Source organism: Tupaia chinensis, unplaced genomic scaffold (assembly GCF_000334495.1).
Source record: "Tupaia chinensis unplaced genomic scaffold, TupChi_1.0 Scaffold138322_1, whole genome shotgun sequence".
Taxonomy (NCBI): Eukaryota; Metazoa; Chordata; class Mammalia; order Scandentia; family Tupaiidae; genus Tupaia; species Tupaia belangeri.
This window is the reverse complement of record NW_006198219.1, coordinates 1942041-1962117: the sequence shown is the minus strand read 5'-3', so window position 1 is coordinate 1962117 and position 20077 is coordinate 1942041. Positions and strand designations below refer to the sequence as shown.

Sequence of the window (20077 nt, the reverse complement as noted above, 5' to 3'; positions counted from 1 at the left end):
ATTTTTTCTATTCTCCATCATCTCTTCTTAACATATATGTTTTCAACATACTGCTTATTACAGTGAAGTAAAGCAATAGCAAAAACAGGTCCAGAAGGGAAAAATGCACCAATATTCATCTGTTGAGATATTGGCATATAATTAGCATGTGGCATCTATTGATCTGTGCAAAGGTATAAACAGGTATCAGGTCACTGGAAAGGCATTTGGAGTCTAAGAAAACACAAAGCAAGTATCCCGCCACACTGCCTCCACTTGCCCAGCTTCCCAGGCCACCTCCAAAGAGAGTTTACTCCTCAGTTTGGACACTGAACTATTGGCAGGTAATTTCATTTGAATGTTATAGCTCCCTAGGCAACTATTTATCAGGTGGTCTTTTAGCAGATAATCTGTTAGTGCAAAAGGAGACTATTAATATTATACTTACTCTGTTACTTTGGCCTTCACCAAAAGCTTTTGGGCTTCATCTGCTGTCTTGTTTAACTTGTTCTCATCTGCGCCATAGTTCTCACAGAGCTGCGTAAGTTTCTGTATTTTGTCAAGTTGATGGGTTAGATTTGGTGATGTTATGGGTAGGTGGATGTCAAGCACATGATTTGCAACCTTCTCTATGTCCTCTGGAGGCACGTTTTCTTCTTAAATAAAAAGGTGGGTATTAGGTCATTGAATCCCCTTAACACACCTATTGCCTAAAACTATAACCATGATGAACTCTATGTCAAATGCACCTTCATATGGTTATGAATTCCTAGATACAGGAACTAGATTGTGTATGTTCCATGGGTTAATCTTCATCCTCAACCTTCCCTTCTCTTGAGAAGAAATGCTGCTTGGGTAGTGCTGAAGACGTGCTAAAGTGCATGTTGGAAAAATGAAAACTAAGGACTTGGAACATTGTGTGTGGTCTATGAAATGTCCTCCTAACAACTGTTTATTATAAATACAGATTCAAAAGCAATTCAACTGTTTAGATGTCATTAAAATGTAGGCACAATGAATGAGTCAGCAGGGAAGTCAACAATCTGTTTGAAGTCAACAAGACTGGATTCTGATTCTCCCTGACATTAAAAAGGCTTGGAAGTTTTACTCTTCTATATAGTTAGGTAACTATACTTGATGCAACTCCCTATTTGCTCTTTAAATAAATAGTAACTTTTTAATGGTAAAAATTCTAGTGGCAAATTATTTAATTCAATCATTTATTCATTCTTAAAATATTTATTGGCATTTATTATGAGCCTATAGATTCAAATATTTTTAGAGATTTTTGCTATAGGGCACGTGGGCTCCCCAGAGGGACAGAGACAGTAGAGACATAAAATGAGAAATCATCCCCCATGGGGGATGGCCATGCTACAATCCCTTCTCCTTTATTTTTCTCTTGCGATTTTGGGCACACATGCATACGCACCCAGCGTGTTTCAAGCTGCGAGGTTTAGAACTTAAGCCACAGTTGGCCATGTGGGAGTCCAGCAATGTAACCATTATGCCATCTGCTGGTTCCTAGATTCAAATGTTTATATATAGGGAACCAGCAGTTAGTGTAATGGCTATGTTGCTGGACTCCCACATAGTCGACCACGGTTCACATCCCGGACCCGGTAGCTTAAAACTCACGCTGGGTGCGTGTACGTGCATGCCCAAGATCCTGAGAGGAGAATAGAGGAGAAGGGATTGTGGTGTGACCATCCCCCCTGGGGGGTGATTTCTCGCTTTCTGTCTCTATGTCTCTCTCTCTGTCTGTCTGGCGAGTGCATGCACCCTATAGCGAAAACCTCTCCAAAAAAAAAAAAATTTTTTTTTTTTTATATATAAAAGTTTCAGGAGAAGTGACTGCTTAATGTGTTAATAAGTTCAAATTTCAAGAAAAATATTAAGATGGTCAAAGAAGAGCCAGATTATATGAGGTCTATCCAATGTAATGATAATTTTCTTTGAACTTTATAGACAGGAAAAAAGAAGCAGCAATAGGTGGGCGAAGAACACTATAAGGCATGAAAGCTTCCTGGTCACTAGAGATCTTGGAACCCTGAGCAGAAAGAAGTTTCTTGGATGAAAAAGGTTTTTTCCCTAAGTCTAGTATTTTTTTAAAATCTTTTTTAAAAAGTTTATTTTAAAATTTCTTTCATGAGCAAGAGAGACAAGAAAGAGACAGATAGCAACCCCCAACAGAGCCTTGACACTGCAATTCACTCAGCCTCAGGGAGCCCTGGATAGTGAGCATGCGCATGTCCAGCATGTCCAGGGGCGCCTCCTGATCAGAATCCAGAGCGTTCCCAGGTGGGTCAGTCACACAGGAAACTTGTTACTGCTGCATCATCTGCCAACCCCATCTGTACCTAGTTTTAATAATAGCTTTCTATGTCTTTAGTTGTAGTAATCTGGACACGGGCTTGTCTTTTTTGTTTTTCTTCCAATTCCTCAGAATAAGTTATTAGAAATATTATTATTTATTTTTTTGGAGAGGTATTTATTTATTTATTTATTTATTATTTCTTTGCTATAGGGCATGTGTGAGCACCAAAAAAACCAGAGAGAGACAGAGGGACAGAAAGCAAGAAATCACCCCCCAGGAGGAATGGCCATGCCACAATCCCTTCTCTCCCATTCTCCTCTCAGGATCTTGGGCATGCATGCACACCAGCCTGGCGTGAGTTTAAGCCACCGGGTCTGGGACTCGAACTGTGGTCAACTACATCTGCTGGTCCCTAGAAACATATTAATTAAGGTGAAATTTTTATTAGAATTTATTCAGTAGCAATGAGAAATAATAAAGGGATAGGCTCTATGACTCAGTGAACAAGTAGAAAGCAGAATATATAGACCTTATTTCATCATGACCGTATTCTACTATTTTTAGATAACTAGGCTGTCAATTTGGGTTTTGTTTTTTGTTTTCTGAAATGAATTGTAGAAATGGATAGGGTCCCTCAATCTAACTAGTTCCTGGGTCTGTGTCTAGTCAATACCAATTGATCTAGCTAAATCACTGATAATATGCTTGTGAAAAAATAAGCAAAATGTTCAGTAGACCAATTTCACCCTCAAACATTTTTACTGATTATTTTGGTCATTTCTGCCTAATTTTTTCCTATCTGAAAAATCGAGACTACTTGCTATTAATATAATTCCTAGAAACATTGAAATAGGAAAAAAAATACTTGGCCACAGAGTTCTCATACATACTAAAATTAATGAAGTAGTGGCAGAGATTGTAATGGATGCCATAATTGTCAATTAATTCATATGGAAAGTGTTCAATTATTGAATGTGGGAAATGATTATGGAAAAAGAAATCCTCATAAGATTAATTTTATATACTGTTGTATCCGTGAGGTTTCAGGTCAGTTTCCAGCTGCAGTATGTGATTTTTAATCTTTAGTTAGCTGTTGTTTAAAACAAATCTCTTCCAAAATAAGGTTCAATGACTAATGAATCAAATACTTTCTTTTGGTCAGTCATTAGGACTTAACAAAGGAAGATTTGAAAAATAATCTATAATAGTTAAAACACAATTTTTTAGATGCCATGTCACTACGGTATTTGATATACTAACCAAAATGTGTCGTATCTTTAAATCAAACCATTTCTGTCAGCAAAGAAAATTACTGAATCCTGATTTAAAGAATCTGATGGATCCATCATTTGAATTTTCCTTTTTGTAAAAAAATTAAATAATTTTAAAAACCAAGTTCACATTCTCAGAATTTTAACTAAATTCTAAGATTTATTACTAAAATAAAATCTTACAGAGAGCCATCATATTTTTGGCACAGGGTTAATATTTTGAGACTATTCTCATTAAGACATTTAAAACCAAGGGGCACATCATTTTCTGATTTAGGCATGACATTTCCAATGAATATAATTTGGAATTGGTTATAATGTTTGAGTATACATATAAAAAAAGAAGAAATAAAATGAGTCCTCTTCCCTCTTTCTCTTCTGGTTCCCTATAGGCACTTCAGAAGCCACAGCACACAGCATGGCTAAGTCTAGGAGCCATCCCCCACATAATCAATCCCAAAGATGGCACAGAAATAACATCAAGAAACCCCCAATTATAAGGATATGAATCTAAGGTGGACCCCATGTTCCTGAGGAATATGCACCTTGCCAAGAAGCACTACAGGAAGGGCCTAAAGGAGATGCGAACACCACCACTAGGCCATGAGTGCGGGTGCTGAGGCTGTCAAGGCCCTTGTGAAGTCCAAGGAGGTTAAGCCCAGGACCCTACAGGGCAGCAGCCGCAAGCTGTCAACTTGCCTACATCGCCCACCCAAGCTTCAAAAATGTGCTTATGTCCATATTGCCAAGTGTCTTGGCTGCAGCTCCAGCTTCAGTTCTGGCTCCAGCTCAGGCTCCCAAGTCCCCACACAAGCTCTGGTGTGGAGACCTCTGCCAACATGAGGACAGAGGAACTGGTGACCCCTGGGTGGCATGGGGCTGCTGTCTACCTGTACTGTTTGTACAAATAAACCTGAAGCAGGGAGAAAAATAACCCTAATATATATGCTAAAATTACGTAGCAAAAATAATACATATCTTAAAATTACCTAGCAAGAAGTTTTTCACTTTTTTGATTAAATGATTTATTTTTTCTTCCCCAGTTTTGCTTTGGTTTCTCATATGTCCCAGCTTCTCACTTAGCTGCAAGGTATTGTTTTTGGACACTTCTGCTAGTTTACTCATATTTTTAACCTGGAATAAGGGGGAATAAAGAGCAACAATGAGGAAGAGACATAATGTTCTGTGTTGTTTAATTACTTAACCAGATCAAAGAAAACTGACACTAAAAATAAAATAGAAATCTAGAGCATTAAACCATAAAATCATTGTAAAGGACTCCTTTATAAGGTGATTATTATCTTTTTTCATTATCATTATTTCTTAATAACATGAATTTATTGGAACCAGTAGATGGCATAATGGTTGCTTTGCTGGGCTCCCACGTAGTTGACCATGATTCCAGTCCTGGACCCAGTGGCTTAAACCTCGGTCAGGGCACATGCGTGCGTGCCCAAGATCCCAAGAGGAGAATGGAGAAGGAATTGCGGCATGGCCATCCTCCCTGGGGGTGGTTTCTCACTTTTTGTCTCTGACTCTCTGGAGAGCTTATGTGCATTAACGTATAAATAATAATAAAAATAAATAAATAAAATAAAATAAACAACAACAACAACAACACACACACACACACACACACACACACAAATTAAAGTGATATAAACTGAAAACTTTTCTATGTAAGTTCCAGAAACTTCCTTGTGGTGTAATTCTGATGTATTTCTATATAGCCATAAATCCTGTGGTTTTAGTAATGTATACATACTTTTAAATGAGAATATATTATATCTTATGCCTATATATTCTATGTTGTAACTCATTTTTTTATTAAAGTATGGAGAAGAAAAAAATCTTAAGCAAAAAATTCATCTTTTGAAACATTGTAAGTGACCAAATTATTTGAAAATGGTATTGACCTAGCACTAATGACTTTTTCCAATATAAATCTAGAATACAAATTCTGTTTTAATGAGACTTTAGTATGCTATAATACCAACAATTTTACAGAAGTTGCTTTGGACTATATACATGCTATGGTCGTTGTACTTTTTTTTTTAATAATTATTTTATTTAACTTTATTTATTTATTTATTTTAATTTACCAGAGAGGGACAGAGTGAGAGGGAGAGAGAGAGAGAAAGCAAAAAGCAAGCTGCCAGGTCTGGGACTCAAACTGTAGTCACCCATGTGGGAGTCCAACGCCCTTAACCACCATGCCCTGGTCATCATACTTAAAAGAGTGACAATGTTTTTATTTTATATGGGGAGTCTCCAAAAAGTTCACGGAAAGCCCATATTATGAGAAAACTATGCCCGGATTTCAAAAGTTCTTTGCACCAAAATAAACTTGTACATTAATTCCATTGTCCACGAATTTTTTGAAGTCCCTTCACCTAAGTTAAAATAGTTATACTTCTAAACATTTCTTAAATTCAAGCAATGTACTTTCTTTTGAGAACTAACAAGAAAGCATTCCTCCTCTTAATAAATGAACTTGAACTGAGAGTGAGACACAAAGATAAAATTCCAAACACTTTGCACACTTCATAAGAAATGATAGAGACTATTAGGCCAGCAAGCTAGATGTGCGAATCCTTAATTGTGTGATTTGAGAAAGGTCATGGACTTCTTCTGGATTCCAACAAGTGAGTGAGAGGGAGAAAGCAATAGAACGATATTGCCAACAAGTTAAGCTTTATTGAATAAATTAATAGTGACAGAAGTAGGGCTAATTAGGATCAAACATAATTAGAGGGAAGAAAATCTCCTTTATTTCTCCATAAAAGGAGCCTGATTAATTTGAGCCATACAGATTTTGTGAAAAAGAATTTAAATTATAGTCATTAGCAAACAATAAGACAAAAAAGAAATGTTCACCTGATTATAAATGTGTATTATTTCTTTGAGCATTGATCCTTGATGCTCTAGAATTCTCTTAACTTTAAAATGGGCAAGAATGGATAGCAGTAAAATGCGAATTCTAAACATAAATACTTCAGGCACGAAAGCACCAAGTGCTATAGATGAAATCTTAGTGTAGATTAGTTGATACCATATTCAGAAAGAAAGAGATTCCCTGAATTACTTCACTGTTAAAACATCTTTCTGCAATCCATCGTCTGTCACAATTGACGTGTGCGAATTCTCTCACAATCTCTTCTGGCACTCATTCCCCTTCTAATCAAGGGGAGAATGGCATACCATTTTATCAACATGACAACCCTTTTCTCATCCTTTTCCAGTTCTCCAGTTATACCCTGATTAAACCTGATTCTGCCGATATGCACTTCAGGGGTTATCTTTTAACACTGATTGCTTAGTACTAATACTAACGTAATAATGAAACCAAGTGGCAATCAGAACTCACTTAACTCTTGTGAGTTTTCTATTTTGGGGTAGGGGCAATGTGATAGTTTGAAACTACATTTACAACGAAGGACTGTTTTTAACCACTGGGATGTAAATCTAGAATTTGCTCTTACTATGTTTCTGCTGTATTCTCAGCTTCTAGATCATTGTCTGGCACATGATAAATATTTGTTAAAGAGGTGAAGACATATTTAAGTGAAAAACTATGCAGCAGCCTCATGACTATGTATTAATTTATTTTATTTTTAAAAATTGTATTATTATTTTTTAGAGTATTTTTTGCCTTAGGGCACGTGTGATTTCCAGGGAGAAAGAAACAGTGAGACAGACATAGTGAGAGGGAAAGTGAGAAATCGCCCCCCCCTCCCCAGAGGGGATGGTCACAGTGCAATTTCTTCTCTTCCTGGGAACCCATGCCTGGTTTGATTTGGAAGTCACTGGGTCTGGGACCCGAACCACACCTTTTACTCTGTGGGAGTCCACCGATGTAACCACTATGCCATCTGCTGGTCCTGATGACATGTAAATAGATATTTTCAACACTTAGTATGTGTAGGGATATTCTTCAGCTAGGCTAATCAGACACTTGTCTCAGATCTTAAACTCTGAATCAAGAGGACAAGTAGTAGAGCACGTGTGTGTGTGTGTGTGTGCGTGTGTGTGTGTTAGTACTTGTGTGTACATGTGTGTGTCTTGCCTGTGGTCTTCATCCTATTTCCCAGCTTAGCCGTCTAAGAGTTTTCTCTTGATTCTGAGACCCCATGTCCTTGAAAGCTTTCCTTTTCATTCAGAAGCTGGCTTCTGTTGCTTGCAACCAGGATGCTGACTGATGTAATATTTAACAAATATTGGTTAAAAAAAAAAAAAGTCAGCGCTTTAAAAGCTTCTTCTTTGTCAGAGGCTCTATGTGTTTTGTCAAAAAAGGAACCAATTGGGTAGCACACTATCATCTTGTTTTTAAAACCAGAGACTACAATGCATCTCAAAAAAGCATACGGGAAGGCCAGCAGGTGGTGTGGTGGTGAAGGTGCTTGACTCCCACATGGCTGATTGAGGCTTGAGTCCTGGACATGTTGAGTTGCTTTCTCCCTTTCCCCCCTCTCTCTTTCTGTCTGTCTCTCCCTGCTGAGTGCATGTGCTCTATAGCAGATAACATAAAATAATAATAATAATAACAAATAATTCTTTAAAAAAACACTAAGGAAAACTAGGTAGTTAAAAACAATACTCATTTATAAATAAGACCAGAAAGGTAAATGAAATATTTTCAATTATTACAGATTCAATTATAAGGTACTTAAATGTTAAAGCAGTTTTATCATATCTATCAAAATAGGAAGTTCTAGTCATAAGGGTGAATCCCTATTATTTCCTAACATTAAATTTTGTATTAAATTTGGTATATTTAGTAGAATTTCAAATATAACTCAAATTCTTGCAAATAAGTTTCTGCTTTGAGAGAGCTATGCTTTTTAAGCCTTTAAAGCTAGAAGTCTAGATGTTATTATGTAGTGTTTGTTGTTAAAAAAGAAGTCCAGGGGACCAGCAGTTAGCGTAATGGCTATGTTGCTGGACTCCCAAGTAATCGACCGTGGTTCGTGTCCCGGACCCGGTGGTTTAAAACTCACGCCGGGCGCATGTGTGTGTGTGCCCAAGATCCCGAGAGGAGAATGGAGGAGAAGGGATTGTGGCATGGCCATCCCCCCGGGGGCTGATTTCTCGCTTTCTGTCTCTCTGTCTCTGTCTGTCTGGCAAGCGCACACGCCCTATAGCGAAAACCTCTCCAAAAAAACCAAAAAAAAAAAAAACAAAAAAAAAGTCCATACTAGTCTATGACCTATAATAATGACCTATAATAATTTTTAAAAAATTAAAGTGATTATTTTTAAGAAATTTGCTTTAGGGCACATGCACTTACCAGAGAGAGAGGGAGAAAGAAAGTGAGAAAGTGAGAAAGCAAGTTATCAGGTCCAGGACTCAAACCATGGTCAGCCATGTAGGAGTCCAGTGCTTTAACCACCATGCCACCTGTCAGCCCCACAACAATGCATTTGAGTTCTTTATTGTCTCTCTTTCTCTTTCTCTTCATACACACACACACACACACACACACTGTGAATACATGTGTGTACACACACAGTAGAAGATATATCAATACAATATTCACATCTAGTCTAAATCTATACATCTTCATCAATATTTTTATCCCATATTTTTGGGCATAAGAATACTTAATGGCTAGAATCTACCCTCTCTTCCTTGGAAGCTAAATGGTAGTGGACATTTTTAAAAAACAGTTTGCTTTATTTATTTATTTATTTATTTGCTGCATCTTTAAAACAATCAATAAAAGACATTACCTGATTTTTAAATCCTTGAATCTGATTATCCAAATTATGAATCACAGATTTTGCTTCCTGGGCTTTCTGGAAGGCATTGCTTGAGAGAGTTAGGGAGCCCTGGCAGCTGGGACCACCACACTGCCTGGTCCCCTCAGAGTCCATGCAGAGAGCACCACCACAGGGCGAGAGACTACATGGCAAGTTCCCTGGTTCTCCGCACACCTTATAGGAGGAATGATTTATGTTAAAAATTCATTGGTAGAATGTTTTATTTTTTTGGAGGTTTTTGGCTTAGGGTGTGTTGAGAGAGAGCGAGAGAGAGAAAAATCACCCCCCAGGGGGAATGGCCAAGCTGCAATCCCTTCTCCATTCTCTGGGGATTCTGGGCATGCTTGTACATACACCTGAAGTGAGTTTAACACTGGGTCTGGGACTCAAACTGCAGTCAGCCATGAGGGAGTCCAGCAATATAACCGCTAGGCCATCTGCTAGCCCCAACAGAGTGTTTTCTAATGCCACCAGGGCAGGTGGAAGTAAGGCACTGCTTCAGTAGATAAACGCATTTCCTGCATTTCTTCAACAGCTGTTTACACATGGGACTTTGGGGTGGCCCAGTAAATGTTTCCTAGGTAACTGAATAGATATCTAAATTATTTGTTATTAGGACTATGTCTGTCATTTTTATATTCATAGTTTTTCTGGAAAATAGGCAAATTTGTAGAATTTCCATGTTAATTGCATTTTCACTCTTTTAAAATAGAAATTACTGTTTATAATAAGGCAAGAGCAACAAATGTTTGTGATCTGTACCATTTTGGAAATATTAGTAATACATAATACAAAATAATAAAAAGTAATATCTTTGCTTTTTTATTTTGATCAAACCTTGACTTAAGAAGTAAAATATAATGGGACCAGCAGTTAGCATAATGGCTATGTCACTGGACTCCCATGTAGTCGACCATGGTTTAAGTCTTGGACCCTGTGGCTTAAACTCACACCGGGCGCGTGTGCGTGTGTGCCCAAAATCCCGAGAGGAGAAGGGATTGTGGCGTGGCCATCCGACCCTGGGGGTGATTTCTCACTTTCTGTCTCTCTGTCTCTGTCTTTCTGGTGAGTGCATGCACTCTGTAGCAAAAACCTCTCCCCCCCAAAAAAAAAGAAAGAAAGAAAATATAAAATTTCTATTATTTACATATCATATAAAATATTTACATCATATACTTTATATGCTTATAACATATAAAAGAAATAAAATGTATGTAGGAAAATATAATCAAAGGTTTATATGGCAAAACAGAAACCACAACACTAGTATTATGCCATCATGAATATTTACCTTTTCATTCAATATTTGGATAGCTGGTATCTTAATCTGTTTTAATTTTGCCAATGACAAGTTTCCTCTTGAGGTTAACGTATCTAAGATAGTAAGTAAGTCATTCCTGGTATTTTTAGAGTTATTTATGATGAAACTCATTTCATTAGTGTTCTTTTCAGCAGCCGATGACATCTGATAATACTTCTTGATGTTTTCTGAGGAATCTACATGAATACAAGTTGAGGTAAGATACATTTTGTGAAAACAAATGAAATTTTTTATCAATTACCAAGATAATCTTTCCAGGGGACAGACAGTGGTGCAGTGGTAAAATGTGATATTCTGCAAAGCTGACCCACGTGGGATGCTCTGGGTTCACGTAAGTACACCAAAGCATGTGTGTGCCCATGATCGAGGGCTGGCTGAAGCTGAGGGTAGGTCATGGCATTGAGACCTTGTGGAGGGTGCTCTCTCTTCCTCTCTCAGAAAGAATACAGAAAAAGAAAACAAGATGATCATTCCACACTTTGGCTACTTGTCTTGGTCATCTCAACTATCACTACAATAGTTCAACATTTTCTTTCTTGAATTTGCATTTTAAGGGGAAAGGTTAGATTTAGTATCAGAAACATGGATATAATTAATACAGAACATTGACATTTAAATCCACAGGCATGAGTTTGAGACCTGGCTTCATCCTTTACTGCCTAAGTATGTCTTTGAGCACATCAGTTAATTTCTTAGACTTCACTTCTTTAACTGTAAATTACTGATAGTAATTCATGAGAAGTAAGGTAATATGAAAAATACTGGTTTTTTTCTTTTTAACTTTTTTTTTACATGCAATCACTGCACATCTTTACAGCATACAAAATGAATTTTCCCAGCTTCAGCAGGAATGCATTGTATTATCCAGTCAAAGCTATTCCCATATACATTACCATCACCAGATAATTTCCTATTTTTGTGTTTATTAAATGATAATATGAAAAATTCTGTAAATTATCCTACAAATATAAGGTATTAATTACAGTTATATAAGCTCTAATATGACAAATCAACTAAGTTTTAAAATTTTATTAATTTATTTCATGAGAAGAGAGAAAGAAGAAAGAGAGAGGGAAAAAGAGAGTGAAAGATACCCCTGAAGAGGGTCTCTATCCTGATACCTGCTCTGAGCCTCAGTCAGGCAGGATTATAGGCACCCGTGTGGCTGGTGTGTGCGGAGACATCTCAGGGTGTGAGCCAAGGACTTTCCTGGTGGCTTCAGCATCCCGGAGCCTTCCATTACTGCTGTGCTACCATAACTGGCTCTCAGCTAAGTTTACTTAACTCTGTAGAGCAGGAATTGACAAGCTTTTTCTGCAAAGGTTAGAGAATAAATGTTTTAGGCTTCACTAGCCATAGCATTTCTGTCACAACTACTCAACCCTGCCTTGCAGAGAGTGAAGGCAGCCACAGATAATAAGTAGATAAACAGATAACATGGTGTTCTAATGAAATTTATTTACAGAAACAGGCTAAGGGTCTGATTTGCCTCTGGCTGCAGTTTGCTGACCTCTAAAGTTGAGGCCGGTAACAGTGGTTAATTGAGTGCTTTCTATTTGTCTATATTTCCCATCAATTTTCTTCCTTAATCTTTATAGGACAGTGTGAAATGCCTATCAATATGATCATCTTCATTGCACAAAGAAGGAATCTGAGCTCTGATGATGCAAGTTATTTGCCTGAGGTCTCATTGATAGGAAGAGATGAAGCCAGGATTTGAACTCAGGTAATTTGACTCTGAGCCTATGTTCTCAAGTACTTCTCTGCATAGTCCTTATTTTTGTCAAAATACAAATTCATGAAAGTAATATATTGGGTCATCAGAAAAGTCATAATGTATTTTTCTATGCAAAAATGTGTCATGACTTTTCTGATGAGACAATAGCATGCTTTAATGTAAATCATAGTATATTTGGCCCTAAGTCCATTATTTAGGGATAAAAGTCCAGGGTTTGGATCTTTACTCCCTACATAACCATCACCCAGCTGTGAGATAACAATACCTTATCTTTTAAACTTCCCTGGCCCCTGCACAACCATACTTTTAATGTATCACGTTTAATATTTATAATGAAAAATATTCCTATTGCCTGTAATGATTTCCTGCTTTTATTTATCTGGCAAACTTATCTCTACCCTCTGAAGGTCTATTCTAATAAACCCCAGGAAGAATCCAGTTCTTTCTATTGTGTTTCTGAAAGAGGTCAAAGATGCTCGAAGCCTTAACATTCTTTCAGGTTTTTAATGTTCTTGTCTCACCCTTTAGACAGGATAACTCAAGAGCAGGGACCTGCTCTGTTCCTCTCCATGTTGCTACTGCCCAGCACAATGTCAAGCATTGAGAAACATCTCAGTAGGTGCCATTGGACTGAAAATCTGAGAGGATTAACATTGGGGAGTTTGACATCTTTCTACCTGGCTTGACATGACCTTGGATAGATCTTGCATACTTTCAGTAGGTGTCTTTTTCCAGATTAGGAATTGAAGTAAAATTCCTTACTCTTTGTTTGGCGTGAATAGATATTTGCCAGAATTAATTTTACTAAATTTGAACATTCCCTTAGAGCAATTAGGCATTCTCATTATTGTTTTTTCTTCCTCTTTTGTTTAAGATCATAAAAAAACCAAAGCATATACATAGGATAGGGAAAGCAGCCAATGTTTTGTGTTGACATGGAGTTAAACATACATTTTCCCCTATATCTCAATCAGACTGAATTTAGATATGAGTAAACTCGGCGGTGCTTCTCTTGGTAGTGAGAGCTGCCTGTTTCCAGATACGACAGGGATGTCATCTAATTAAAGGAGCTGGGCTAAACTGAAGTTTTACATTCGAGTTCCATTTCCCCTCCAAGTTCATCTTGGCTTTGGTATGGCTCAAATTCAGTTTTAAGATCCATGCGTGTGTGTCACGCTGGGTAAAGTCTCTTAAAAATCTAAATGATATACAGCAATTGAATGTATAAATAATAATTACAATTAATAAATAAATAAATTATAAAAAAGGAATCATGCAATATGAGGCTGGCAGGTGGCATGGTGGATAAAGATACTGAATTCCCACAGGACTGACCACAGTTCAAGTCCCAGACCTGGCAGCTTGCTATTTCGCTTTCTCTTTCTCTCTCTCTATCTCTGCTTGGTCAAATAATAATAATAATAATAACACATGGAATTAAAATAAATAAATAATTCATTAAAAAAAAAGAACCATGCAATATGAACTAAGGCTTCTAATATGTCATCTGACTCCAATCTCTATAAAGTTCTTATGAGAACTGTCTTACATTCCTGTTGCCTCCTATCCTTTTCCATTTATGGCAACTGAAAATCGAAATGCTCTCGCTTCCTAATGGCCATTATTAGACTTTCTAAGTTGTTGATTACTCAAAACCCCTTAGATGAGTTTGGCGTTAGAACATTACTGTGGGCATTAGTATTTGTCTAATATGAGATATTGTTGTTTTGTTGTTGTTTTGAGAAAATACTATCCAGGTTCTGCAATGTTTAAAAAATTGAAATATCCATGTGCAAATAATACCTTTAATGGGTGTGTTTGCAGGTCCTAAAGCACTCAGGTGCTGTGGTGGTAGGCCCAGGATGACTCACTAATGGAATGCACCATGGAATTAATCAAACTTTATGCCAGATCAGTCAAAGTACATTGTTTCTCTTACCCACGATGCTTGCATTAAGAGCACTGGAATGCAAATCAATTTCTTCCTGAAGTTCTTCAAATAAGAGTTCTGCTTCATTACTCATTCTTACTATCATTTCTTTCAGATCTTGGAATTCATACACTGTCCTTGATTGTTCACTTAGCTGCATGATTTGTTTTCTATTGGAGAAATAAGGGTGTTGTTAAACCTATATTACATTTTAAACATTGGTGAAAAAAGCATGCCACAAAAATTTACCCTCCTTGGTATGGTCTCATGGTCTATTAGTTAAGGGAACTACAGTTTGAATCCTGGCCCTAGCAGGTTGAAAAACACGCAGAGTGCATGTACCTGTGTGGCCCAAATTCTGAGAGGACTGAGAGACAGAGGAGAAGAGATTGAGACATGACTATGCCCCATTGAGGGCTCCTCTCTCTCTCTCTTTAGTGAATACACATGCCCTATGGCAACTAAAAAAAATTACCTTCATTATTTGGTAGCCTCGATTGGAAGACATTCCCACCTACTCCCTAACTTTTCATTTGACAATTTGTAATTCTGTGTATAGCTCATCACTTTTCTCTTAATTCAGCCTTCTGGACTATTAGAGTATGCACTTAAAACATGACCAGTCAACAGGGTCTAATAGCATAAAGATTTTCTGATCTTTTCATTTCAACAGTTTATGATCTCTGTCTTCCTCTGCTTTGGGCTTCAAAACATGTATTCAGACATGGTTCGTTTATACCAGCCCAAGAGTGCCAGTCTACATTCAGCTTTTAACACCTGATAAAGCAAAAGTCCATCCCCAGCCTAGTACAAAATCAGGACTTCATTTAGAATAAGTCTGAGTTAAGCTCAGTTTTATTTAGTGTCACTTCTTTGTGGGATCTTAACTTTTAATTCTCAACAGGCATTTAGAATAGTTTTATTTAGTGCTACTTCTTTGCAGGAGCTGAACTTGTAATTTCCGTGAACGTCAAGATTTCCTTGCTACTAAGCACAGCCCCGGCTGTGACTGTTTCCCATCACCTCCCTTTGTGATAGGGCACACCTTTGTCCTACTTTAGCTGGACTCAGAACATATGAGAGGACTTCAAAATGATTGTGGAAAATAGACTTAAAGCATGAGATTATTTTGGTGCAACATTTTTTGAATTCCACACATAGTTTTTTCATAATACACATTTCCATAAATTTTTCGAAGACTTCTTATACTGTGGTTCAAGTGAATAATGAATATATTCCTCATAATGAGGAAATTAGGCACAAATCTCAAAGGGTACAATTGAGAGAGGTTACAATAAGAATTTATGGGAAGAATTTATCTTGGCATAAGTGCAAGGCATTGCCTAATTCCTTCTAGACTTTCCGACTCTTTGAAGATGCGGCCTTTTCTTTCAGATCCCAATTACCAGGACTATACTTCTTTGGGCTAATAATGATAGCAGCAATAATAAAAATACTAATTACTATTACTGTAATTGCTACCCCCTAAGCTTACCTATGTGCCAGACACTATTAGGTAGTTTGTTTTAGTAATTCTCACAAGAACCCTATGAATTAGAATGAAGATGAAGATGAAGAAACTGAACCTCTTTCAATGAAGAAATTGAAGCTTGGAGAAGTTAAATAATTTACCCAAGGCCACACAGATAGTTGGATTTTAAGCAAGGGGGCTTGACTTCTGAATTGATGCTCATGACAGTTTTTTTTTTTTTTTTTGTCTTCTGGCTCCCCTTTAACTTATAATTATCCAGCAGACATTTATTATATATCTACACCAGGTCAGGTCTGTCAAATACAATACAGAAGGCAGGCCCCGGTGCAAATTCTTTTGAATTCCACACATAGCAAGACAATGGCAAAGAAGTACAGAGAGGTGGGAAGATAAGAAGGTAACAGAAGGCTTTCTCTGAGGTGGTCAGGGAAGGCTTCTGAGAGGAGGTAGTGTTTGGGTTGGGCAGCAGGTAGGCTAAGAGGGGACAGGCATCACGGCTTCTGACTGAAGAAGCTCTGAAGCCATCGCTTATCCCCATTCACATCGAGCTCAGACTCCTCTTCTCTTACTTCTCTTTGGTTTGGCTGGGAGCTCCTGCAGTCTCTTTATCCAGAACATTCACTCTACAATAGATGTTGGCTCATTTTGCTTTCTTGTTGCTTCTTTGTCTGACATTTTCCTAATGTCTAACAAATCAATGGCCCATGGCCAAAGCTCATCCTCAGATGTGCTATCTGGAGCCTACACAGAACATTTCTTACAAGTACTATTGGACTAGTTAGATGCCTGCAATTTGTTTTATCTTTCTTTCTTTTTTCTTTTCTTTTCTTTTTTCATACACTCGTGCCAGCATGTTTTTCAAGTCTCTGGGTCTGGGACTCAAACAGGGAAGTCAGCCAATGTGGGATCTATCTGCCTCAACCACCATCCCACTGGTTGGCCCAAGCTGCTTGTATTTTAATTTTTTAACTTTTAGATTAAAAAAATTTAAAGCTTTTTGTCAGAGGTTGTGTGCATTCACCAGAGAGACAGAGAAAGGAGAAAGAGAAAGCACTCCCTCGATGGGACATGGTATCCCATAATCCCTTCTCTATTGCTCTATCCTGTCTGCATTAGGAACACACATACACATGTACTCAGTGTGTTTTTCAAGCTGCTGGGGCCAGGAATTGAACCACACAGTTGGCCATATGGGATCTGGCTCCTTTAACCAACAGGTTAAGGGGCTGGCCCAGTTGCCTACATTTTAAAATGAGGACATCAGGATATCTAATATATCTTGAAAGTGGGGAGATCTGAGAACACAGACCCCCAAATCCTGTAGGGCAAGAATCTTTAAAGGAATGGATATTCCTGATCTCCCCTGCCTGCTTGACTGGGCCACGTTGCCTCCCTGGGCCCTCGTATTGTGTTTATGATGTCTTCTCTAAACTATCCAGGTAGGTTGCATCTTCTTCTCTGTGTAATTTTTATTTATTTATTTATTTATTTGAGATTTTTTGCTATAGGGCATGTGTGCTCTCCAGCAAGACAGAAAGAGACAGAGAGACAGAAAGTAAGAAATCACCCCCCAGCAGATATGGCCATGCCACAATTCCTTCTCCATTGTCCTTTTGGGATCTTGGGCATGCACGCACATGCACTTGGCATGAGTTAAGCCACCAGGTCTGGGACTTGAACCATGGTCAGCTACATGTGAGTCCAGTGAATAGCCATTACGCCAACTGCTAGTCCCGTCTCTGGGTAATTTTTAAACCATTGCCATTTACTTCTGGGACATTTGTTTATTAATAATGAATGACCTTATATTTACCTTTCTGTTGTGATATTGAACTCTACAGCTTCATCAATTCCTTAATTCAGGCACTTTGATTGGGGTGAGAAGATATTTTGCTATCTAATCACCTTTGGGGGTTTCTTAGTAGACTGAATGTTTGTATGAAGGTAGCAACAGTTACCCTGTTTTGCCCAGTGTAGTCTGGCAAACTGCCTCGGAAGTCAGAGTCTCTGTCATAACTACTCAGCTCCACTAGCGGAGAGCAAGGGCAGCCACAGAAGATGTGGACATAAATAGGCATGGTGTGTTCCAGTAAAACTTCCTTTTCAAAAACAAGCGCTGTATTGCATTTGATCTGTGGGCTGAAGTTTGCTGACCTCTGGCCCTAAGTAACCAACACAATCTTAAGAATGGTTAATAAACGATAAAAAGTATTTGGTAAAATGTAGTAAAAGTGATCTTGCATTTTGAAGCAATTACCATACTTGTTATAAGAGTTTACATGGGGGCCGGCAGGTGGTGCGGTGGTTGGGGATGCTGGACTCTGACATGGCCAACTGCGGTTCCAGTCCCGGACCTGGCAGCTTGCTTTCTCACTTTTTCTCTCTCTCTCCCACGCTGTCCCTTTCTGGTCCAATTAAAATAAATAAAATTAAATAAAATAATTATAAAAAAAGAGTTTATATGAATGTATAATCTACTAAAAAACTGAAAAATTTGGGAAGACTTGGCTCATTTTTACTGAATGCATCATTTGAAAACATGACTTGTGTTAGAGACTACTGTGCTTCTGATTTCATAGCTTTTGGCTCTGCTGGGTTTGGGCTTCCTAATTAACCTCTCAACAACTGTCTTTTTCTTTTTCTTTCTTTCTTTCTTTTTTTTTTTTAATAGTCAATAGCATTAGAAAAAGTCACATATAACCCTAACTAGTTGAGAAAGGGGCAGGCAACGTGATTACTAACCTGGCTGTTTCCTGAATGATGATCGGTTCTCTTAAGTCAACATGGGTACATTTCTAATGGAAGGCTGGGGATGTTAGGCTCCACGGTTAAGGTAAATCAGGAACCTGACTATTTATTACTTGAGCACGGGTCTTACCTAACTGAATCATGATAATCCTTGACTTTTAAGAGTTCCCCAGATGAGAAAACAGGATGTTTCAAAATCCTTTCGATTTCAGACACGGTCTCTCCGAGGCCTTTGAAGTCAGTCTCACAGACAGGCAGGGTCTCTCTTTTATCTTCCATGTTAGCGATCAGCCTAATTAACCCTTGCACCGCTTTGGAGAGGGAAGAAATGGTGTGGTCCCATTGATCAAAGCAGAAGTGACATCGAGGGCAAGTAGGGAATTCCTGGCTGTGACCTCGGGTGCAGCGATCACACTGCTGGCCACTGACACCCTCCCGACAGTGACACATGCCTGTGTCTGGGTCACAGACGGATTTCTGGGTACCTTCCCTGTTGCAGTTGCATGCTAAAAAGGAAGAGAGAAGGAGTGAAAATGTCCCGTCATTTGCTTATGACTAGCTCAGGAATAAAGCCCGCTCCCCTTTCCAGAGAATCTTCCCACCTTGGAATGTTAAGGTGAACATTTTAAACTAAGGTAATTTCAGAGATGGGTGCAGTGGCCGTTAAGATACAGCCTGCCTCTCTTTAGTCCACTAGCAAATCCCTTCACAGTTTCTGTATGGAAAATATTAGAATTGCTTTGACGGTGTGAGTGTATACATCAGGGTCTTACCTGTGGGACTGAGAAACAATGCACTTAGTGGTGGACTCTACTGCTTTTGCCTCGAAGGGTGATTCAGGTGTGGCAGAGCCTTTCTAAGTCCTACGACCACCTGTGGTTTCTTGGTAAGACCCAGCCAGAGAATGCTGATCCATACTTTCCCGCTATTATTTAAGAAGAACCAAATCCTTCTTAAAAGGGGGATGGTGCTAATTCATTTAATTAAGAACAAACAAACAGAGACCACAAGTATTTTGAGCATGTTTCTGATTAAGCTCAAGGATGAAAGCTGAGAGAGTTATTGATATTACTGCAATTTCCAGAAGGTTAGAAAATAACTAGCCTCTCTTTGTACTGAAAGGAAAAGTGATTTAAAAGTCCATTTGACAGGGGCCAGCAGATGGCATAATGGTTATGTCACTGGACTCTCAGATAGTTGACTGCGGTTTGAGTCCCAGACCAGGTGACTTATAACTCATGCTGGGTGCTTGTGCATGTGTGTTTAAGATCACTAGAGGAGAATGGAGGAGAAGGGATTGCTGCATGGCCATCCCCCCAGGGGGTGATTTCTTGCTTTCTCTCTGGCAAGTGCACACACCCTGTAGGAAAAATCTCTCAATAAATAAATAAATGTGCATTTGACAGCATGCATTCAAATAATGCCAATTGCATATAAAAATCAGTTAACATCCCAGGCTTCTGAAGTAGATTCCATCTGTCTGGCACATGCAGCTTTGTTCCAGAGGCCTCAGCAGGACCCC

The 20077-nt window shown here is 38.3% G+C and overlaps 1 protein-coding gene across 1 annotated transcript in view; it reads right to left on the bottom strand.

The window, feature by feature from the left end:
* LAMB4 (laminin subunit beta 4) overlaps window positions 1-20077 on the bottom strand; it is a 104166-nt gene that overhangs the window by 14245 nt on the left and 69844 nt on the right. Inside the window, exons 24-29 of the mRNA XM_027765416.1 lie at window positions 18686-19061; window positions 14325-14485; window positions 10618-10823; window positions 9297-9500; window positions 4557-4701; window positions 428-635 (exon numbers count right to left, since the gene is read on the bottom strand). Coding sequence (XP_027621217.1) covers window positions 428-635; window positions 4557-4701; window positions 9297-9500; window positions 10618-10823; window positions 14325-14485; window positions 18686-19061 — 1300 coding nt within the window. The remainder of the gene's footprint in view (window positions 1-427; window positions 636-4556; window positions 4702-9296; window positions 9501-10617; window positions 10824-14324; window positions 14486-18685; window positions 19062-20077) is intronic.